We start from the raw sequence: 23,933 nt of genomic DNA on the forward strand, positions 1-23,933 counted from the left end.
TAAATAGGTTGGACCGGAACCGGATGTCAGCAAGTTTCTATTCAAATTGTTGAGCATAGGGGAATACTGAAAAAGTAGGTCACTAGCTGTCTTGTTTGAAACAATATAAAGGTAAAGTCCGTCTGTATTATAAAAAGCAACCGAACGTTTTAGCGTTATCAAAGAGCGTTATCATGTCCTTGATTTTCAAGTAGCACGTCTTGTAAATTCGCTAGCATGCTAACGAACTAAACGTTAGCTAGCTAGGTTTACATGAAGTAACTAACGTTAGCTAGCTAACATTTTCCAAGTCACAACATGTTAACTAACTAGCTAGTTACATTTGAAGTACGCCTTTAAAGTGTTTACATAGTATTTGAAGCTGAATTACGTGTACATAATTAGTATTTTTTGTTGTTGTTGATAACATTAAGACGTTTCCATAAACCACGTTAGAAAACATGTTAAGTTAGCTATATAACATCATCATGCTGATGTTTACTTTGCTTGTTTTCAGGCTCAATGATGCTTCACTGAAGACACTTCAAATGGAGGAACACACACTTTCCTCAACATGCCTTGCAGCAACCTGGCCTCTAGGACGGCTTATGTGAGTTCAAGTGAGTAAGTGACTGCCCTTGAGTACAATTCAGACTATTCTGACATTTCCACCATGAATCCCAACAGTCTGTTTGGGAGGCAGCAGGGAGGAGCTTTCCAGGCCCCCAGCAACACTAACAAGACTGGTGGCATGTTCCAGGCCTTCAGACAGGAGGGCTCCACCAACCCTCCACAGAATGTAGCATTTAGGCAAACTGCAACATTCGGGCAACCGTCTGCCTTCAGTCAGCCTTCAGTCTTTGGTCAGTCTCCGGCATTTGGGCAGACGCCTTCGCTTGGACAAGACTCTGTTTTTGGGCAAAGTGGAGGACTAGGTCAGGCGTCAGGGCAGACCTCGACATTCTCTTCAATAAGTCAGCCTCCAGCCTTTGGTCAGTCCTCATTGGGGCAGGGTAGCTCTGGGTTTAGTGGTGCTCCCCCGCCATCGTATGGTCAGGCCACCGGACAGATTCAGAGTTCWGGGTTTGGACAGATGCCTGCTTTTGGACAGAGCTCTGCCTTTGGGCAGCCACCTGCATACGGGCAGCAGCAGGCCCCGGCGTTCGGCCTCTCCTCTGGGATCTCCCAGGCTTCCTCTGGCCCCACCACTACCACCACCGCAGGGTCGGCACAGCCTTTGAGTTTTGGCCAGTCMCCCTTTGGCCAGCCGCCGCCCAGCGCTACGACCACCTCCTTTGCTACAGCTCAGAGTGTTGTCCAGAGTGGAGGCTTCAGCACCTCAGAATTCAGCTTCAAGCCGTCCAACGAGGTGCTGTTTAAGCCCATCTTCAGTGCCAGCCCAGAGCCGGCTAACCCCCAGCCCACCGCTGCACCCGAGCAGCCCTTCYGTGGCGCCACCACCACCCAGCCCTCTTTCAGCACCAAGGACAGCAGTGGACCAGCCAGCTCAGGCTTCTCTCTACTGACCGGAGCCAAGAGTGGCACGCTTGGCTTCAGCTTCTCCCAGCCGGCGGTGGCCCCCTCCATCTCCGCTTCCATTGCCACTACCAGCCTGGCCCAGAAAGACCCTCTCAGCATAGAAGGAAGGAGCCTCCAGTTCACATTCTCCCAGCCATCCGCTCTCTCCAGCACTAACTCCAGCTCCAGCACCGCCGCCCCCCAACCAGCTCCGGTCCCCAGCAGCCCCTCCTCCTTCAGCTTCTCTACCAAAGTCCTCCAGTCCCAGCCTGCGCCCCCGATGTCCCTGTTTGGAGGAGTCAGCTTCGGCCAGACCTCTACATTCGGAGACCTCAAAACCGAGGCCCYAGCCGAGGAGAAAGTTGGCGATGAGGAGAGCACCAGGGAAGTGACAGTGTTTGGGAGACTTGGAAAAGGAACTAAGCGGAAGGAGGAGCCAGTGAGTCCCAAAGCCGCTCCAAGGAAGCCTGCCCAATCTGAGGACGCCCAAGCTGAAGCCAGAGCTGACCTACCCAGACACCCCTCGAAACGGCCTCTCCTGAGGTCCTCCCGCGGCCCCGGGGGTGGACTCTTCTCCAGAGCAATGAGTGGCATTATGAAATCCACAGCCAACTCAGTGAGGAGGGACCCCGTGAAGGAGGAGCAGCAGCCTCCAGGATGGGGGGAGGGGGAGAGAGCAGACACACAAGCTCCAATCAGTCTCAGACCCGCTACTCCTCCCAGTGCTCAGGCCCCCACCACAGAGGTTCTGGAGAAAGCAGAGGTGACTGGTAAGTCCTCATCATGAAATTTAAGTAAAACACTATTACTTGCTGTTAACCAAAATTTAAAGTATTATGTTTAATTTGTATCACAGATTTTGTCATGCTGATTTTCTTCTCACCTTTTCCTCCAGGTTCGGTGGAAGCCCCTGACCCAGACGCTGAGACCAAGACCCCAGCTAGGAGGAGGCAGCGCGGCGAGAGCACGGACAGCCTGGGGGGCATGTCCCCCAACGACGCCACCATTCTCCAGTGCAAGAGCATCCCACTCAGCCTCAACAAAAAGAACGTCATAGAAAAGCACTTTGGTCGCTTCGGGAAAGTCTGCCGGGTCTACTGCCGACCCCATAAGAACCTGGCTATCGTCCACTTCCAAGACCACGTGAGTACACACTCTACAGACAACAGAGGTGACTTGACACGCTTTTGGGGATTCTCAGTTCCGTTACATGTTATATGTTTGTGCTGAATTTAACTGAGAATATTTTTTTGTTTGTTTTCAAACGTCTGTGATACCTTTCAGGCATCAGCAGCAAAGGCAAAGAAGAAGGGTAAAATGCTGCACAGACAGGAAATTGTTATTTTCTGGCAGAGGAAGAAACACAGTAAGTCCTTGTGGCCGCATCCTCCTATTTTGCAGAGTTAAGACAGACGATACGGACCAAATTACTGTTACTAGTTAAGTACGCAATTAATAGGCTTATCTAAGGGAAATCATCTGACAGACAAGTAGCCCACTGTCAAGCTCTTGATCAGCTGCCCCTGTATTTCCATGCACCTTGATTGAAGCCATTCTGTCTTTAGAAATTGATTGTGTGTGTGTGCGCGCTCGTGTGTATTGCTCCTTATGTGTTTGTGTCAGGCCCGGGGAAGAAAGGCGATCGAGGCCCAGAGGGAGAGGAGGAAGAAAGGGACAGGGACAACCAGGTTTCAGACACCAGTCTGGGGGGCTTCCAGTCCTCCTCTCCACTGAGGAAGACACTCCCCAGAGCCCCTGCCCTCAGCAGCACCGTCAACGTCAGCAGGAGGTAACCTTGGCTCCCCCTCACAGCTAGCTGGGCCAGACTTCTAGTTTCTCTGAAGTGCTTTTATAACCTGAAATGCTTGTGGAAACATACGACTTATACTGTAATTATAATAGKTACTTTCGAGGCTTATTAGCTGGGGGATAACTGTGGGTGTTAGCTAGCCGTGGGTGACTAGAGTTAATCTCTAAACACATCAGGATGTGACGTCAGATATAAAAAAMACACTTTGTTTCTCAGCTCCCCAGTGACGAAGCCGTCCATAGCCAAATCCKTGCAGTTTGAAAGCGAGCCCCAGCAGGACAGCAGCTCCGAGGGCCAGAGCTCTGAGCGCCCCGTGCCCTCCTCCCTCCACTTGATTGGCCAGGTGGCTGAGACAGCTGAGGAGAAGTACCGCTTCCTGGAGCAGAGGGACAAGATCTTGCGAGCTGGTAGGTATAATAGAGCTGTCAGTCTGACATGCAGTCCTGGAACTGGCCACGCACTTCTGAATTGACTTTCCTGCATTTTTTGTTTGAAGCCATCAGTTGACATGAAAGAAAGAGCTGAATGTCGATTTCTTTGACTGTTGGCATAACAACAACGATGAAATTAAAAGTAATAATAATACAAATTAAATATAAATCTGGTCTGTAGAGGCTGACTGGWTCTGTTGTTCAATGTGCAGGGCGGCCCAAACGGACAGACCTGGAGCTGTCTTTCTTTGTGGGGACATGCCCAGACATGTGCCCTGAGAAGGAGCGCTACATGAGGGAGACACGCAACCAGCTCAGTTGCTTTGAGGTCGTCCCAGACACCGAGAGGGTAAAGCCATTTCTTCTATCCCTGTCTCAAGACACACAAATTCTCTCAGGCACACATTTTGCAAGTATACTGCACCTGTGCTACTGTTGTGTAAAGTACACCACCCTGTCATCAATAGAGATGTTCCACTTGATGGCATATGATAATAATGATGATTTTGATATGTATGCTATTTATCTAGATATGTCCTCAAACTCCAAGTGCTTGACATTGTGAGTGGGATATACTCCTGTCCAAACGTCTCAGTTAAAGGAAATCAACCTTGTTTATACATTTTATAATGAGACGTAACCACTTCCTGTCCAGGTGGACCACGTGGCGGCCATCAAGGAGTACAGCAGGTCGTCGGCGGACCAGGAGGAGCCCCTCCCCTACGAGCTGCGGCCCCTCCCCGTGCTCAGCATGACCATGGACTACCTCGTCACCCAGATCATGGACCAGGGCCACYACAACTACCGCGACTGGTACGACTTTGTGTGGAACAGGACCCGCGGCATCCGTAAGGTAAACACAGCTACTGTTGGTTAGCTAGCTAGCTGGTACTGTTTTTTTAATCATTTATTATCGGTGTCACAATTTGTATTTTTTTWATTTAACTAYGCAAGTTAAAGGAATGSGAAAGTGCTGAAAAAKGCRGAGTAGATGAGAGCAGAATTATWATTTTTTTAAATCAAAGCTTATGAAAAGTTTTCATAACACATTGCTGTGGTCTGAGGGGCTTTGTCCGTTGGAGTTATGCTAACTCTATTCCTCTCCTCCCAGGACATCACCCAGCAGCACCTGTGTGACCCGCTGACGGTGTCGCTGATCGAGAAGTGCACCCGCTTCCATGTGCACTGTGCCCACCACCTGTGCAAGGAGCACATGATGACGTTCGACGCCAAGATCAACAACGAGAACATGACCAAGTGCCTGCAGAGCCTGAAGGAGATGTACCAGGACCTGTCCACCAGGGGTGTCTACTGCCCCCAYGAGGCTGAGTTCCGCCAGTACAACGTGCTTCTCAAACTAGATGTTGGGGACGTCCTCCGGTCAGTCACTCGCCAATGATTGGGTCGTGTTTATTAGGGTACACTGTTGCAAAAGATTTTGTAACGGAAAAAGGTAATAAGTGTCTCTTATTGGTCAGCTTTACCTCCCAGTCTCCCTTCGTTACGGACCATTTTCTTCTGTTTTGTTCTTACGACTGTGACATTACCCTAGTTATTCTCCATTTGGAAACACACTACTGATGAACTGTAAGCTTGTCTTTGTTTTAATGTTTCAAACACCGCCCTTATCCTCCACTCTGACTGAGAGTATGCTCTCTTTTGTTGTGGTCCACACAGTGAGGTGCAGCAGTTCAGGGACGAGGTGCGCAACTCTCCAGAGGTGAAATTTGCCGTGCAGGCATTCGCAGCTCTCAACAGCAACAACTTTGTACGCTTCTTCAAGCTGGTGAAATCTGCCTCCTACTTGGCGGGCTGCCTATTGCACAGATACTTCAACCAGGTCAGCAATAATGTCACCTACCCTAGTAACATACCTCCTTACATGCCATGTAATTTTTAGTGGGTCTGTAGTTAGCTTTGAAAAGTAGRAGGAAGTTGAACCTGTAGTAATGAGGGTCACGTCCCAACTGGTTGTTCCTTGGGAATTGATGGACGTTTGTGTGTACGTGCCTATGTGTTTGTATGCATTCCTGTGTGTGTAGGTGAGGGGCAAGGCCCTGAGGACCCTGAATAACGCCCACACAGTGGGCTCTCAGAGGTCCACCATCTTCCCCCTGGAGGATCTGGTGCGCATGCTCATGTTCGAAGACGCCGCTGAGGCCACAGACTTCATCCAGCAATTCGGTCTCAACGTCAGTGGCGAGTCAGTACCTGTCTAATACAATATATGCACCCAACATGTTTACTGGAGAGAAGGAAAAAAACCTGTAGCATACAGAAAACAAAAAATAACGTTTCTTATTTGATGTTCAGGTTGCACCTCCATGTATCGCTTGAAATGTAACATCTTCACAACAGTAAAGAGCCCAGAGGGARAGTGTTTTAAAGCGGCAATCAGCTGTAGAAACAATAACAAAGAGTACCTCGCGCCCCTGTTTTGCGAAAACGCTGAAACTGATATCATCCATGAAATAAAAATGATAGTTTTAACCATGTTTTGAGTCTATATCAAATCAAATTGTATTAGTCACATGCTCCAAATACAACAGCTGTAAACCTTACAGTGAAATGCTTACTTACAAGCCCCTAACCAACAATGCAGTTAAAAAAAATACGGATAAGAAATAAAAGTAACAAGAAATTAAAGAGCAGCAGTAAAATAACAATAGCGAMACTAAATACAAGGGGGTACCGGTGCAGAGTCAATGTGCGGGGGCACCGGTTAGTTGAGGTAGTATGAACATGTAGGTAGAGTTATTAAAGTGACTATGTATAGATGATAACAACAGAGAGTAGCAGCGGTGTAAAAGAGGGGGGGGGGTAATGCAAATAYTCTGGGTAGCCATTTTATTAGGTGTTCAGGAGTCTTATGGCTTGGGGGTAGAAGCTGTTTAGAAGCCTCTTGGACCTAGACTCGGCTCTCCGGTACCGCTTGCCGTGCGGTAGCAGAGAGAACAGTCAATGACTAAGGTGGCTCTTTGACAATTTTTAGGGCCTTCCTCATATAGTGTTTGTTTATATTTGTTGTTTACAAACATTGGAGTAAAGATTTAAAATGCTTCTTATTGTAATTGCTGATTGCTTCAGACAAATTTTTGTGCTTCAGTTGCTCTTCTCCACTCGTCGTCATTCCCACATTCACGAACAGAAGGCTCTCTGACTTTGTACCAACTTTTCTCTGTGTATTTTTAGCTGGTCAAATGCAAGAATAACTTCAAGCAAAACATAAGGAAATGTAGCTGGCTACATTTTTTCTATGATAAACATTACAAATAGGATGGCCATGCATCGTTTTTGTAAGCTAATTTACATACGTGTGGCTGGTAGACAAATAGCATTGCACTTTTCTCAAGAAAATGAAGGTATTTTCTGCCAAATGTGTTTCACTAATGTATTTGGTGTTAACGGAAACTGTAGTTGCACGCCCCTGACCACTCCTATTGAAGCAAAAAAACACTGACTGTCAATATAAAACACAGGTGWAATMATTTAAAACGCAGAGTTTCTGATGGTGTGCYTTTTMYWMGGMTWKKYKKYMTMYAKRWAYSRRKWMYYGSKAYMTWWWWTRRTRCKYYAWRKAWMMMMWKKWWWTMMTWAWTRKWWAYSRKRAACAATGGATGTAGCAACTGGTAATTGCCCCTTAAAAAAGTATTCATACAAAAAAAYTCAAAAGATGATTCACTACAGTCACTTTTCAATGTTTCACTGGGTAATTGTTGTCATCAAGCAACAGACTTCCTTCTCTGATGTCCTCTGACCTCCTGACCCCACAGCTTGGTGGAACTGAGCCGCACGGCCTGGCAGGAGCCAGACCTGAACCTACCCCAAGTGAAGTCAGACGTCATCATGGCCAAGAGGGCTGTGCTAATTGGGGAGGTGGTAAACGGAGGACCACTGCCCAACCCGCCCCAACATGCCCCCGTCTGCAGCTTCGACGCCCACAACAAGTACTGMGGGGAGGGTCCGCTGGCAGAACCCACATTCGCTGCCGTCTTCAGGAGCAGCCCGGTGGCTGTAACGAGTATGGGAGCCATGGCAGTTCAAGATGACTAAACTGTAGAGGCTTATAGAGCCGCTGTGCCGTAGATTGATGTTCAAGACAGCCCTTACTGACATTGTTTATTTAGCCTGTCATGGTGTCTATAGTTGTCTGCCGTTGTTGCTATCCTTGTTAAAATGTTCAATAGTTTGTATTGGTAGTCTTGAGCTAATGATTCAATGTCACAGGTACGAGGGGCGTCCATGTTCTTTACAATTGCTGCTGTGTTGTAATCTTTCTCATTCTGACTGAGAATTATTTGTATTTTTTTACTCTCCCCAGTGCCAGCCTTCACCCTGCAGAAGCCAGAAGTCAAGGCCCAGCCGGAGGTTGAGCTCCAGCCGCAGAACAAACCTGTCAGGCTGCTGGCAGAGCCACGACTCTTCGGGGATCTTCCCCCACTGTACCCCGGCCTTGCCACTGCCACCGAGCCTGCCCAGCAATTGCAGGGCACAGATGAGACAGGGGAACCAGAGCCCTCCCAACCCACTGTCCAGGTTCACCCTGCAGCAGATCTCCAACAGCAGCTGTTCCAGCCCATTGATGTTGCCCAGACCCAGCCTGTCAGACCCCCCTCGCCCCCGCCCAAACCTGAGCCAATCTACTCTGACGAGGTAAGAGAGCGAGAAACCCCTAGTGGGTTGATGCTTGCTTGCCTTAGTGGTAGTGTTTCCCAAATGGGCTCCCGATTGGCGCTGTGGTCAAGGTACTGCATCTCAGTGCTAGAGGCATCACTACAGACCCTGGTTCGAACCTGGGCCGTATCACATCCGGCCGTGATTGGGAGTCCCATAGGGGGGTGCACAATTAGCCCAGTGTTGTTAGGATTTGGCCGGGGTAGGCCATCATTGTAAATAAGAATTTGTTCTTAAATGACTTGCCTAGTTAAATAAAATAAAAATGGTGGGTTGAGACCGTTGGTAGGTCGTTGCAGCTTCCTTTTTGGTCATAGTTCTAGGCTCTGCCTCTAGATGTGTATGAAAGTCAGCAGAAGGGTAGGAGATGTGCCCCCCCGTACGTATGACTCATGTTTTCTGTCCATCCTACTGCCGTAGGACATCCTGGCAGAACTGGAGTGCGTGGTGGAGGAGGTGCTGGAGGCGGTGGTGCAGGAGCTTGCCAGCGCCGGGGCCGACTACGCTGCAGCCGCTCTCGGGTGAGTGCTATATTATTGCTTTGTTTAAGACTGACTTATGATTGCATACACTGTGGTACATCAGGAGTAGCATTGAACATCCCCTTTCACGTTAATACCCAATGCCTTGTTCTCTCGCTGCAGTGCGAGCAGTGGCCACATGGAGGCGGTGGTGAGCGAGGTGGTGGAGCAGATGCTTCGGGAGGTGTCCACAGCCGAGGTCCAAGCAGAGCGAGAGAGACTCGCCGAGGAAAAACGCAGGATAGAGGAAGCCAGGTTGGTCAGAGACTCTGAAACATCTTGATCTCAATCCTAACCCTAGCTGCAAACCCATGCGCAAAATGTATGCACGCGTGACTGTAAGTCGTTTTGGATCAAAGCGTCTGCTAAATGGCATATATTATGTTATTAATCTCTCACTTTCTTAACCATACATTGGAAGCAGAAGTTTAACAAATCACTTAGTCCAAGTTTTGACCGGTTAACATGTAACTCCACATCCAACTTCTAGTCCAATGTCTTCCAACTCATTATCCATGTCTCTCTCTTTTCCTTGGCAGGAGAAAGCAGGAGCACGAAGTCTTCCTGGCCCAGTTTAGTGACTCTCTCTGTTCTGAGATCAGCCAAGAGGTCTTGACCGAGTGTATCCAGGAGACTGCCGCCTCTGAGATCCAGTGAGCTGCCCTTCTACACTCAAAACTCACATTCCTGATTCCATATCCACCACTAGCCCCATATTCATGGTGCTGTCTCTCCCTTGTGTATATGCACCTGTGCAGTACTGTCGGGTCTCTGTTGTATTTGCCGACGTGCAATAGCCACCAGACATAAGTCATTTTCAGTAACAGTATCTGTGTGTCAGGTTAGCCACGGAGGAGGAGGCAGCATGTGTGGCGCGCTGCTCTGAGGAGGTGTGCAGCTTCCTGGTGGAGGAGACCCTGGATAAAGAGATATTCCTCATGGTGGAAGACATCCTGGAGGCGGAGCTACAGCGCATACAGAAGTACATTAAGAGGTACAACCAAGGCATTTGAATGACAACTATGACTGCTTGGGTTGACAGTTGGGCCACCAGACTCGTGTAGACCCTTCATCAAGGTTCTCCAACTCTGGTCCTTGCTGTTTTAGTTTCAAGGCTCACGTTTGCTTTTCAAAGCCTGCCCTCTCTCTCTGTTGGGTGTTCGCTCCTTCTCTCGAAGCACCGCCATAACGCGGAATATTTTACCGTGAATACTGCAGCAAAAGTGAACTCCTTCCTCCGCTACTCTTTCGTCCTCGTGAGGCTACAATACGTTGAGTTTCCGGGGAAGCTGTGAAGCACATATAGCCTACAGAACTTGGTTCAGTAGTGGCCTGAATATTGTATATAACATTTGTTCATACGTCATATAAAGGCTGAAGGCTAGAAACAGCCAATATCTATTTTCTACAATGTATTTGAATAAAAAAATATATATTTTCATTTTATCTAGGTTTAACACCAATCATTCACTATAAAACATTTACCAACAAAAATGCTTAGCAAAATACAAAATATTATGGGGCAAAAATAAGTATGCCTAAAACATATATTTCTAAATAACAAAAAAAAATGGTATAATAAGAGCAGACTACATGACAATCCAGCACCTTAAAAACAAGTTCAGAACAAATCGTCCAAGAATGTGCTTAATGTTCTGGTCTCATAAGGATTTTGGAGTCATTGAAAGGGTTGAAATGGATGTGTCACGAAGGCTAGGCGCTAATTTTAGGTAAGACTCCAGCCGTTCAGTCGTGGTGTACTTCTGAACCCAGTAGCTTCAGATCCTTCTGTTGCTTGCAGTAGGCGGCGGAATGACAGCAAGTTTCTGCTCCCTTCTCATTTCACCTCTGCAGCTGTTGTTGCAATGCCTCGATGAACTTCCAACGGTGGGGTGGTTAGCGCCAAGATTCGCCAAGAATGTTCGATGCCAACCTTKCACTCAGTTGTTGGTCTTCGCCAAGTCTTMCAGGACAGCGTCGTAGCAGTTCCGTAATTCTGAAAATTAAAAAAAGAGATCATATTCGGTTCACTTCCAGAATGATTTATTTGCGGTCTGTCGTTCCCYTCTGTAGGTGTAGCCTTCATGCGGCAGGATATTTTTTCGAAGCACATAGTGGATATATTTGGGTTACATTGCTTGTCAGTGACATCACCAGGACCTTGGATAAGTGAGTGCCACTGGACATTTGGACTGTAATTTCATCTTATTGTAGGCCGACAATCTGTCTCCACTCTTTGCTGGGCTTTCATTGGCCTGTGCTATTGGTTGCATTTAAGACATGGGTCGTTCGTTTTATTGATCTTAGTATGTCAATGTCAGAGTATCTTCTCAGTTGGGTAATTTGTGAAAAAAAAGACATGTAAGCTTCCCTCTAACCCCCTCCCTATTTCCTTCTCTCCGTCAGGTGGCGCGACGTGGTGGCGGTACGCAGGCAGCTAAAGAGACAAATGCGGGGCTTCCCTGCCGCCCCCTGCTGTGTGGACCCCCGCTACAAGCTCAAYGCCCTGGCTCCCAGTGCCCCCTCCCAGCCCTCTATGGACTGCCTGGCCAGGGGCATGGTCAACCTGGGCAATGCCGGCTACATGGCCCTGTCCAGCACCAGGTACTGGTGCTACCCTGCCCTACTCTGGCCCTCGCCTCCCTCTTCTCTCTGTCCTTCTTTCTCTCTCTTTTTCCCTCTTTCCTTTGCTCTCTTACACACCTCTGACTCTTCTGAAATGTCCCCAGGTTGCTAAAGATGAGACAAGAAGCAATCCATCAGATGCGAGTCCACTTCTACTACCAGCAGCTGTTGAAGTAAGCCGTCATCCCCGCACTTACTTCATTGTAGTTCTTTTCTCAGTTGTGTACTCCTCAAACTCTCTCACAATGACATTAAACACAACATCAAACAATATGTGTGTCCCCTTCAGTGAGTCAGTGTGGACTCCTCTAGACATGCCTACGCTGGTGGTTGAGAACGTTCCTAACCCACCTGACAGAATCTTCTGGAAGGCCACCCTGCTGTTGCCCAGCGACCACGAGAGTGTTGCCAGCATCGCCGACAGGTGAGATCAAATGCAATGTGGCAGATGTAATTGCCATTGAATTCCACACACCCTCTCACAGTGCAGCATACAAGTACTCTCACCAGTACTTRGATGGCTGTGTCCAAGAGTGTCATGTATTTGCCGGCTTTGCTAAATACTGTAAAGTGACTTCAGTTTGATGGACAGCTGCCTCTGAAGCCTCCGCAGCTAAGCTTCCATCCTGTTGTTCTTGATCTGCATCTGCTCCAGGAGAAGGAGCAGCCTGTTAGATCGTTTCTTCTTGAGGACTTTCTTTCCTCTGAAAGTGGCACTGGATGCATGGACCACTTTTCTCTACACACCTGACCATTTTCACCAGCTGGTCTCATGCTTTCTGAGTGCCTCTTTCTGTCCTGAAACTCATTCAGCTTTTCACCTTTCCAAAGATAACCACATACAATGCATCTCTCTTATCAACCAGTTTGCTGTAATGCTCTTTCATGATGTCATGGGACTCATCCCAGCTCTTGGTGGAATCCACAACAGATCTGTAAAACACATCCAGAGTCATGGGAGAGGCAACATCATGAAAATCAGATTGTCTTGCTCTCATCTCTGCCAGTGGTAAAGATCACAGGCTCAAACTTTCCAATGGTGTCAATCGTGAAAATCATCAGACCTTTTGTGAATAAAATTCTGAATCAATCGCAAGAGTTTATGAAAAGTGTTCCAATTAGGTTCTGTAATAATTTGCCGGAGAGGCAGAAAAGTCAGCTGAATCTTAGCTTTCCCAGTGAGGACTGAATTCAGAATTAGCTAATTCTTTTTTACACAAACTTTTATTTTTTAGATAGAATACTGCTAACAACCACATCCATTTTGCAGAAATTGGTGAATGTTCATGTACTGTATGTTCAAACGGGGCAGCCTCTTGTATATTTTGATCCGGATGCAATGGGCCACCCGGCACAGCCAGAGGAGGACTGGCCACCCCTCAGAGCCTAGTTCCTCTCTAGGTTTCTTCCTAGGTTTCTGCCTTTCTAGGGAGMTTTTCCTAGCCACCGTGCTTCTACATCTGCATTTCTTGCTCTTTGGAGTTTTAGGCTGGGTTTCTGTATAAGCATTTGCTGATGTAAAAAGGGCTTTATAAATACATTTGATTTTCTCTCCACACACTTATTTTCACCAGCTAGTCACTCATGCTTTCCAAGTACTTTTTACCTCTGATGATACTTGTGTTTATTYAGTGTGTGTTCTCTGTGCTCTTATTGCAGGATCCTGACAGACTGGCTGGAGACGAAGTTTGGCGTAGGTGAAAGTGCAAACGACACCGAGAAGGAGCAGGAGGGGACACTGAGGACTCTCTGCATCACCAATGGATTCAGGGAAGCAGGAGAGAAGACTCACAAAATACACATCAGCATCAAGGTGGGAGCTAAACAACATTACCAAAACATTTTCCACTAAGACTAGCGATAAGTTGAATAACTACTTTCTACACCAGGGGTGTCAAACWAATTTTTGCCCAGATGCCGCATTCGGTTTTACACGAGATCCGGAGGGCCATACTGAAAATGTGTTATACAMTGCATTTGGAAAGTATTCAGACCCCTTCTTTTTRCCACATTTATTTTATTACGTTAGGGTAATTCTAAAATTGATTTCATTTTCCCCCTCATCATTCTACACACAATACCCCATAGTGACAAAGTGAAAACAGGTTTCTTGACATTTTTGCAAATATTTATAATAAAAAATAAAAAAACGTATACCTTATTTACATAAGTATTCAGACTCAATTGAGCTCAGGTGCATCCTGTTTCCATTGATCATCCTTGATGTTTCTACAACTTTATTGGAGGCCACCTGTGGTAAATTCAATTGATTGGACATGATTTGTAAAGGCACACACCTGTCTATATAAGGTCCCACAGTTGACAGTGCATCTCAGAGCAAAAACCAAGCCATGAGGTCGAAGGAATTGTCTGTAGAGCTCCAAGACAGGATTGTGTCGATGCACAGATCTGGGGAGGGTTACCAAAACATGTATGCAGCATTGAAGGTCCCCAGGAACACAGTGGCCTCCATCATTCTTAAATGGAAGCATTTTGGACTCTTCCTAGAGCTGGCCGACCGGCCAAACTAAGCAATCGGGGTAGAAGGGCCTTGGTCTGGGAGGTGAAGCATGGTGGTGGCAGCCTCATGCTGTGGGGATGTTTTTCAGCGGCAGTAACTGGGAGACTAGTCAGGATCGAGGGAAAGATGAATGGAGAAAAGTACAGAGATCCTTGATGAAAACCTGCTCCATAGCGCTGAGGACCTCTGACTGGGGGGGCGAAGGTTCACCTTTCCAAAGGACAATGGCCCTAAGCACACATCCAAGACAACGCAGGAGTGGCTTCGGGACAAGTCAATCAATCACATTTATTTTAAAGCCCTTCTTACATCAGCTGATGTCACAAAGTGCTGTACAGAAATCCAGCCTAAAACCCCAAACAGCAAGCAATGCAGGTGTAGAAGCACAGTGGCTAGGAAAAACTACCTAGAAGGCCGGAACCAAGGTAGAAACCTAGAGAGGAACCAGGCTATGAGGGGTGGCCAGTCCTCTTCTGGCTGTGCCGGGTAGAGATTATAACAGAACATGGCTAAGATGTTCAAATGTTCATAAATGACCAGCGGGGACAGATAATAATAATCACAGTGGTTGTAGAGGGTGCAACCACTGTAGAGGGTCTCTGAATGTCCTTGAGTGGCCCAGCCAGAGCCCAGACTTGAACCCGATCYAACATCTCTGGAGAGACCTGAAAATAGCTGTGCAGCGACGCTCCCCATCCAACCTGACAGAGCTTGAGTGGATCTGCAGAGAAGAATGGGAGAAACTCCCCAAATACAGGTGTGCCAAGCTTGTAGCGTCATACCCAAGAAGACTTGATGCTGTAATCGCTGCCAAAGGTGGTCCCGTGTGGCTCAGTTGGTAGAGCATGCTCCAGGCGTTGCAAGCATGGCGCTTGCAACGCCAGGGTTGTGGGTTCATTCCCCACGGGGGGACCAGGATGAATATGTATGAACTTTCCAATTTGTAAGTCGCTCTGGATAAGAGCGTCTGCTAAATGACTTAAAATGTGCTTCAGCAAAGTACTGAGTAAATGGTCTGAATACTTATGTAAATGTGAAATTTCAGTTTTGTATTTTTTGTCAGAGTCTTGAGTAAGGACACGTACCTGATTATGCATAGAAGTAGGCCTAGGCTACCTGGCCTGCGTACAAATGTAGGCCTATAAATGTGCCCYTTTGGGGATCTGATACTATTTCTGATTGTCTTAACCCAGCATGTCAAAGTAATTTTTTCTTTGCATCAAATAGCAAGTTTTTACTTCCGTTGAGAATGACAATAGTTCCTCAACGTAGCCTATTTGAAAAATGTTTCCAGCTCTCTCCCTTTCGATAATCACTCGGCATGAAAGGGGTAAAAATGTCATGCTCTGATCCGGAGTAAACGTCATAAAATAGGCTGACCTGATTACTTCTTATCCCTTGCGCAAATTGTCTACAGCTGTGTCTGTTTGTCCAGGGCTTACTGGAAACTCTGAGGGCCCAGAATATTTGCTATCACTATCGGGATGGACCAAGTTAATAGTTGATACAATGTTTCAAGATTCTAAATCAAATCAAATTTTATTTGTCACATACACATGGTTAACATGTGGCCTAACCATCTTGCAGACAAGTCATGCGTAGCTAATGGGATTTTATAGGATATTTATTTTTTATCAGGATATTTTCTAACTGCAGGCTGCAATGTTTTTATTGTTGGTTTATGTAGGCTATTTTTACATATTGGCAATGGAAAAGTAAATTTTAGATTGGTATCATTTTCATTTAGATATAATTTTTATTAACCACATGACATTGATTTTGAGATATGAAGACTATTATAAATTAAATGAATCTGATCCATGAAAATGTGCATATGAAAATCATAACTGGCACGCAGATCAGTAGAAGTACAATAACTTGTTATTCCAAATGGAAAAGGTGGCCGACAGCTGGTGTAGCCTATTACCGGCAACTTCAGGAGCTTAATGGCAGAATCTGCGAATACCAGCAGCAGAGAGAGGAGGAGGGTTGGGAACAGGTTTTTTTCTTCTGGTTAGGCTATATTGATCTCTTGCTCCCTCTTTAGTAATTTGTGTGTCTTGAGTTTTAATCGCAGTGCTTAAAGCATCAGACAAGCTCAGTAGCCTATATATAGTTGACTTTATTCAAGCATAGGTTGTGTRTATATATCGAAAGAACAGACGGCTCTCGGTCGACCAAGATTTTTATATGTTGGGGACAGCCCTTATATATACAGTTGAAGTCAGAAGTTTACATACACTTAGGTTGGAGTCATTAAAACTTGTTTTTCAACCACTCCACAAATGTATTGTTAACAAACTATAGTTTTGTGTATGACACAAGTAATTTTTGCAACAATTGTTTACAGACAGATTATTTCACTTATAATTCACTGCATCACAATTCCAGTGGGTCAGAAGTTTACATGCACTAAGTTGACTGTGCCTTTTAAAACCTCTTGCGGCTCGGTGTCCCGCTAGCGTTCCATTACGACAACATCAGGTGAAATTGCAGAGCGAGAAATTCAAAATACAAAAATCGTAATATTAAACATTCATGAAAATACAAGTGTCTTACATCATTTAAAAGCTTAATAATTTACTTCTTGTTAATCCAACCGCGTTGTCAGATTTCAAAAAGGCTTTACGGCGAAAGCATACCATGCAATTATCTGAGGATAGCGCCCCACATCAAAATACTTTTTCAAACCAACACAGGCATCACAAAACCACAAATAGCGATAAAATAAATCACTTACCTTTGAAGATCTTCCTCTGTTTGCAATCCCAAGGGTCCAAGCTACACAATGAATGGTCGTTTTGTTAGATAAAGTCCTTTATATCCAAGAAAAGTCTGTTTAGTTTGCGCCATTGATTTCAGTAATCCACTCGTTCAACACGCATACAAACGAATCCAAAAAGTTACCGGTAAAGTTCGTCCAAACAAGTCAAACGATGTTTCTAATTAATCCTCAGGTACTCTAATATCTAAATTAACAATAATATTTAAGACGGAGAATAGTATGTTCAATAGGGAAGATAAATAACGAAGAGCGCCCACCTCATTCACGCGCTCAACATCACTACTTTTCTAATGAGGGACACCTTGGATAAACAACAACTACTTGTTCATTTTTCAAGAAACAAGCCTGAATCCCTGTCTAAAGACTGTTGACATCTAGTGGAAGCCATAGGAACTGCAATCTGGGTCCTATCTATTTGTATATCCCATAGGCTAGCGTTGAAATGGCCTGTGACCTAAAAAAAWAATATTCCGGATGGATTTTCCTCTGGTTTTTGCCTGCCATATCAGTTCTGTTATACTCACAGACATTATTTTAATAGTTTTAGAAACTTCAGAGTGTTTTCTATCCAATGCTACCAATTATATGCATATCCTAGCTTCTGGGCCTGAGTAACAGGCAGTTTACTTTGAGCATGTTAGTCATCCAAACTTCCGAACACTGCCCCCTAGCCCTAAGAGGTTTTAAACAGCTTGGAAAATTCCAGAAAATGTTGTCATGGCTCATGAAGCTTCTGATAGGCTAATTGACATAATTTTAGTCAATTGGAGGTGTACCTGTGGATGTATTTCAAGGCCTACCTTCAAACTCAGTGCCTCTTTGCTTGACATCATGGGAAAATCAAAAGAAATCAGCCAAGACCTCAGAAAAACAATTGGAGACCTCCGGTTCATCCTTGGGAGCAATTTCCAAATGCCTGAAGGTACCACGTTCATCTGTACAAACAATAGTATGCAGTCTAAAACATGGGACCACGCAGCAGTCATACCGCTCAGGAAGGAGACGCGTTCTGTCTCCTAGAGATGAATGTACTTTGGTGCAAAAAGTGCAAATCAATCCCAGAACAACAGCAAAGGACCTTGTGAAGATGCTGGAGGAAACGGGTACAAAAGTATCTATATCCACAGTCAAATTTGTCTTATATCGACATAACCTGAAAGGCTACTCAGCAAGGAAGAAGCCACTGCTCAAAACCACCATAAAAAAAGCAAGACTACAGTTTGCAGCTGCACATGGGGACAAAGATTGTACTTTTTGGAGAAATGTCCTCTGGTCTGATGAAACAAAAATAGAACTGTTTGGCCTTAATGACCATTGTTATGTTTGGTGGAAAAGGGGGAGGCTTGCAAGCTGAAGAACACCATCCCAACCGTGAAGCACGGGGGTGGCAGCATCATGTTGTGGGGGTGCTTTGCTGCAGGAGGGGCTGGTGCACTTCACAAAATAGATTGGCATCATGAGGCAGGAAAATTATGTGGATATGTTGAAGCAACATCTCAAGACATCAGTCCAGGAAGTTAAAAGCTTGGTCGCAAATGGGTCTTCCAAATGGACAATGACCTCAAGCATACTTCCAAAGTTGTGGCAAAATGGCTTAAGGACAGCAAATCAAGTATTGGAGTGGCCATCACAAAGCCCTGACCTCAATCCTATAGAACATTTGTGGGCAGAACTGAAAAAGCTGTGTGCGAGCAAGGAGGCCTACAAACCTGACTCAGTTACACCAGCTCTGTCAGGAAGAATGGGCCAAAATTCACCCAACTTATTGTGGGAAGCTTGTGGAGGCAACCCGAAATGTTAACCGGAGTTAAACAATTTAAAAGCAATGCTACAATACTAATTGAGTTTATGTAAACTTCTGAGCCACTGAGAATGTGATGAAAGAAATAAAAGCTGAAAATAAATAATTCTCTCTACTATTATTTCTGACATTTTACATTTCTAAAATAAAGTGGTGATTCCTAATGACTAAAACAGGGATTTACTAAGGATTAAATGTCAGGAATTGTGAAAAACTGAGTTTAAATGTATTTGGCTAAGGTGTATGTAAACTTCTGACTTCAATTGTATCTCTTTTTTTTTTTTTACTCGAACCTCCGGTGGGCAGGATTGGAACCCAGATCTGGCCTGCGAGCCGTATGTTTGACACCCCTGCTCTACGCTGACGGATTAACATCCTGATGCATTCACCAATCCCATCAAAGCAAATATCAAGACACTTCTGACAGCAGTGTAGTTGTACTGACTTTGTCTGTGTGTGTTGTACCTACCAGGCATCTCGGGGCCCGCTGAGTGAAGAGGGCCTGTCCAATTTGGAGGAGGACCAGGCGCTCCAAGGTACAGGGGCCCTGCTGATGCTGCTGCCTGCCCCCAGCCCAGGCAGCGAGGACCAGGACGTGCCCATGCTCTCTGCTCTGCTCCAGCTCAAACAGCTCCAGCAGGCCAACATCTGGGACTGCCCGCTGCCCCTTGCCATATTGGTGCCTGGCCCCCACAACACACAGAAACTGGAGGAAGGTAGGGGTACCCCAACCACACATGCACACATTGCTGGACATCACCAGCAATTTCTTAGTGGTCACTCACTCAATGGCACATATTGTGAATTAAGTCCTTATTAAGTACCAAATCTGTAAATCTCTGCCTGCCTCTTCTTCTCTTCTGGTTAGACCTGATGCTCCAGACGTTGGTTGAAGACGGACTGATATCAGAACACGTGTTCGTCCACATCCCAGAGACCACCAGCGACCTACAGGGCTCAGAGCAGGTACGGACAGCCCTCTTGAAACAAAATACAAATATTTAAATTGCTCCTAAGGTAATTAAATGAGTAGTGTTGTATTTATGACCTGGACGATACCAGTATCGCGATATTCGTTAGTATCGTGCCAATAAAACAAAACATGAAAGGGATTTAATTTCTTTATGAAAACAGCCCTAATGTTAGAAACTAACATCATTATGTTTTCATCCAGAGTCGCATTTATTTATTTTTCAAGCTATAGGACACTATCTTACAGCTGGTTTTTAAGGGACCAAAGAATTTGATCTGTTTCTTGTTTTCATTTTTGCCACGGAAAAAATATTGCGATACTGGTATCGTCGCAACCCAAGTTTTATTGAATTGGAAGTATTCTAATGTGTTGTTTTATGGGGTTTGCTTGCCCCCAGGTGAGCCAAGCGGTACGCTGGCTCTTGGCACGTGCCCCAGCGCCTTCCCTCCTCTCCTCCCAGACCCTGGTGCACTTCGTGGAGGCCGGGCTGGGCCGTGAGTTCAGTGCCCGCCTCTACAGCCACCGGCAGGACCGGGCGGGGGCAGGGCTGTCGCGCCAAAACCCAGCCCCTGTCATCAAACTCTACAATGCTGTGCTGGCATTCCTGGCTGACCTAGTGTCTTCCCAGTACCTCTCCAGCCTGTCCTGGCCTCCGGGGGAGTTCGCCCTGCCTGAGACCCGGGACTTGGTGCCACACCTGGGTTGGAACTCTCCCCAACACCTGGCCTGGCTCCGGACGGCTGTAGTCAGCTTGCAGATACCCAGCTGGGACATGCCTGCTAACACAGGTGGGTAGCTTTTTAGTTTGTGTGTGTGACTGTGTAGTTGTGCTTGCATGAGGTTGTGCGTGTGTGATTCTGTTGACTTGCAACTTATGTAGCCTGATCCCAGATCTGTTTTTGCTTTTGCCTACTCCATTGTCATGGAGCAGAAACAGACTGGCACCCAGGCTAACATTTATCCCTTATTGCTGCTCAAATTACAACTGTTTACATTGCCCTCCTATCTACTCGTTAATACATCTCATTAATAATATTCCCCCCAGCCTCCTGGCCCCAGCTGTGTTCCGCCATCTTCCAGTACGCCGGCCAGATCCCAACTTCGCGCCACAGCCAGCCCCTCCTCATGTCCCGTCTGGAGAACCTCCTGGAGAGGGTGCGCTGTTCCACGGCTGGAGCCCAGGACCACTGGGAGGAGGAGGGCCCATCCTTCCAGCAGGTCCCCTGGGACGAGGTGGTGGCTCTCTGCATAGACCATAAGCTGAAGGACTGGCAACCCCCTGACAGCCCAGTTTGTGATGGTGAGATGACTATTGGTTTATCTACTCTGTCTGCTCTACTCAAGGCCTATTCTAGCACTTTGGGTGACATTTTCCGCACCAAAGACAAATGCAGCTCCTTATCCGAGACAGAATAAACTGAGCTTTCAGCAGGATTTGAGACATCAAAGTATTGTATGAAGAAAGCAAGAAAACAAGTTAAAAAGCCTTTATTGCATTGAAATTTGTAAAGAGCTTAACTTAATCCCAAGACTCCGGTGGTGCTGTTCCAGATGCAGTGACAGAAGATGGAGAGGTCCTGGTCTACTTCCCCAAGGAGGGACTGAAGGGCTTCCAGCCCCCGGCAGAGTGGACGGAGGCGGTCAGCCTCACACACAGAGAGAAGCAGCAGGAGACACAGGGGTAAGGAGGAGACAGGTTCACAACTCTGTCTCTCTTTCTCCCTCTATATTTCTCTCTCACTCTCAAATCTACTCCTGAGTTTGTTGGCTTATACTCCCTTCTGCGAATTGATAAACAAAAATGGATCATTTCCTCTTCAGAGRCAGTCCAGGAGGCCTCGCAGCMCTCCCTCCCTTCTTCAGAGCCAGCCCAGGAGGCCTCGCAGCTCTCCCTCCCCTCAGACAGAAGCTGTTCCGGAGCCTGGTGGATCGGCCGGACCGCTTTGCCCTTTGCCACACTCTGGACATCACACACACCCCCTCACCCCGGGACCTGCTGCCCCACAAGGTCCTCCACGGTCTCCAGGAGGAGAGGGCACACAGCCAGAGGTGTGAGGAGCAGCTGCAGCGCTGGCTAGAGGTAGAGCCCTTGGACTCTTTCTCCATGCCCCTCTTCATGCCCTCTAGCCTGCTCTCCACGACTAACATAATGACCCCCATCCGTACTTCTGGTGGTGCGTCCACTGCTACACAGGTACATGACTGTCTTCGCATGCACACACACACACGTACATATATATGCACACACATAAACACAATATTACAGTTCCCTGAGAAAGTACATACAATCTAGATATAATACCCCATAATGACAGTGAAAACATGTTTTTAGATTTTTTTTTACATTAATTGAAAATGAAGTACAGAAATATCAAATTTACAGTGCCGCTAGAAAGTATTCACAACCTTTTACTTTTTCCATATTGTGTGTTACAGCCTGAATTTAAAATTGGTTTAAAAAAAAATAATCACTGGCCTATTATATTTTTTACAAATTAATTAAAAAGGGAAAACTGAAACGTCTTGAGTCAATAAGTATTCAACCCCTTTGTTATGGCAAGCCTAAATAAGTTCAGGGGTGACAAGTCACATAATAAGTTGCATGGACTCTGTTTGCAATGATAGTGTTTAACATGATATTTGAATGACTACCTCATCTCTGTACCCTACACATACAATTATCTGTAAGGTCCCTCAATCGAGCATTGAATTTCAAACACAGATTTAACTACAAAGACCAGGAAGGTTTTTCCAATGCTTTGCGAAGAAGGGCACCTATTGGTAGATGGGTGAAAGTAAAAGCAGACATTGAATATCCCTTTGAGCATGGTGAAGTTATTAATTACACTATGTAGTGACTGGGTGTATTGATACACCACCTAAAGATACGGGATTTCACCATGAGGCCGATGGTGACATTAAAACAGAGTTTAATGGCCGTGATAGGAGAGAAGTGACTGTAATTTATCATTTACACTGTTGAACATGTGTTAAACACAAAACACTAATAAGTAGGCTACTATAACAATGTACACATCACACTATATACTGTAACCACTGTCCAGTAGTTTTAAAGTACTTTAGTAAAAAAAAAAAACTTATTTTGGGGGGGGTATTTGTACTGGCAGACTCACTAAACACACATGCTTTGTTAGTAAATTGTTTACGTGTTGGACTGTGCCCCTGGCTATCCGTGAATTWAAAAAAACAYGTAAATTGTGCCGTCTGCTTAATATAAGGAATGTGAAAAGATTTATACTTTTACTTTTGATACTTAAGTATATTTTATCAATTACATGTACTTTTGATACATACTTATATTTAAAACCAAATACTGTTACTGTAGTAGTATTTTACTGGGTGACTTTCACTTTTGAGTCATTTTCTATTAATGCATCTTTACTTTTACTTAAGTATGACAATTGGGTACTTTTTCCACCACTGCCATTGTCTCTCTCACCCAAGTGTTGTGAGCATTTGCAATGAATAGTACAATAGTAGAGTGACTTAATTGGTATTCTTCAATGTCTTATTTTTTTGTAGGAAGCAGAATCAGAAGACCCTTTGGAGAAAGCAGAGCGCGATTGGCTCAAGGGTGCTCCTGTATCCATGGCGCAGCGCCTGAAGGAACTGAATAGGCTTTTATTGGCCAGTCGAGAGGAGGAGCTTGCGTGCGGGCTCAAGCTGAACAGCTTATTGAACATTGTCGAGGACTGAATCTCATGTCATATCACACCACTTAGTTAAAGACCTTAGCTTTTGCTTTTTGGACTTGTTGCCATCTGAAAATCTGTTATTGTGGTCAGAAAATGTAAACTCATAATATTGTCAGTGTTTTTACTTTTTTAAATGTTGGTTTTCTAATTGAGAAGAAAGATTCATTGCTTTTCCTTTTTTTAGTTTTGTTAAGTAGTTTTGCATTATGACAGGGGACTGATTTGTTACATGTGTCTCTGTCTTCCTATAACGGGTGGATCTCAGTGACCTACACATGCAGTTGCTTGACAGACTTAACATGACTTAAGTTTATATCCAAAATTATGTATTTGTTGTAATTAGTTGCTTAGTCCTCTTGTAGATGTTTTTTTTTTTTTATCACAAGGATGGTTTATTATCTTATTTCTCCATATTAACTGGTTTAGGGATATTTTGTGGATTGACCCAAATTAATTACTTTGGTTATGTTTGTTTCATGTTGCGCTATATTTGTCTAAAATGCTGACGTTATATTTGTCATAGGAATCTAAATAAAAGTCTTCTGATTAAGGTTGCCATATATGTCAAGAGTTTATGGT

At 45.4% G+C, this 23,933-nt stretch overlaps 1 protein-coding gene across 4 annotated transcripts; it reads left to right on the top strand.

The window, feature by feature from the left end:
- Positions 1 to 15: 15 nt before the first annotated feature.
- mcm3ap (minichromosome maintenance complex component 3 associated protein) lies at positions 16 to 23,910 on the top strand. Of its 4 annotated transcripts, none has more exons than XM_070437737.1 (28): positions 16 to 74; positions 497 to 2,267; positions 2,393 to 2,640; positions 2,782 to 2,863; positions 3,121 to 3,286; positions 3,524 to 3,714; positions 3,951 to 4,087; positions 4,394 to 4,591; positions 4,850 to 5,118; positions 5,416 to 5,578; positions 5,781 to 5,941; positions 7,512 to 7,759; positions 8,060 to 8,391; positions 8,833 to 8,933; positions 9,057 to 9,188; positions 9,473 to 9,586; positions 9,775 to 9,927; positions 11,340 to 11,537; positions 11,663 to 11,731; positions 11,848 to 11,982; positions 13,218 to 13,371; positions 19,138 to 19,381; positions 19,534 to 19,631; positions 20,036 to 20,426; positions 20,684 to 20,938; positions 21,169 to 21,319; positions 21,460 to 21,832; positions 23,182 to 23,910. In XM_070437737.1, the coding sequence occupies exons 2-28, from the start codon at positions 653 to 655 to the stop codon at positions 23,353 to 23,355; spliced, it is 6,552 nt and encodes a 2,183-aa protein (XP_070293838.1). In that variant the 5' UTR covers positions 16 to 74; positions 497 to 652; the 3' UTR covers positions 23,356 to 23,910. The 4 variants fall into 4 exon arrangements, with proteins under 4 accessions (XP_070293838.1, XP_023836638.1, XP_070293837.1 ...); XM_023980870.2 differs by having other exon boundaries at positions 20 to 111; positions 21,502 to 21,832; XM_070437736.1 differs by having other exon boundaries at positions 21 to 111.
- The last annotated feature ends 23 nt before the right edge of the window (positions 23,911 to 23,933 follow it).

This window comes from Salvelinus sp. IW2-2015, linkage group LG36 (genome assembly GCF_002910315.2).
Source record: "Salvelinus sp. IW2-2015 linkage group LG36, ASM291031v2, whole genome shotgun sequence".
In the NCBI taxonomy this organism is placed as follows: domain Eukaryota; kingdom Metazoa; phylum Chordata; class Actinopteri; order Salmoniformes; family Salmonidae; genus Salvelinus; species Salvelinus sp. IW2-2015.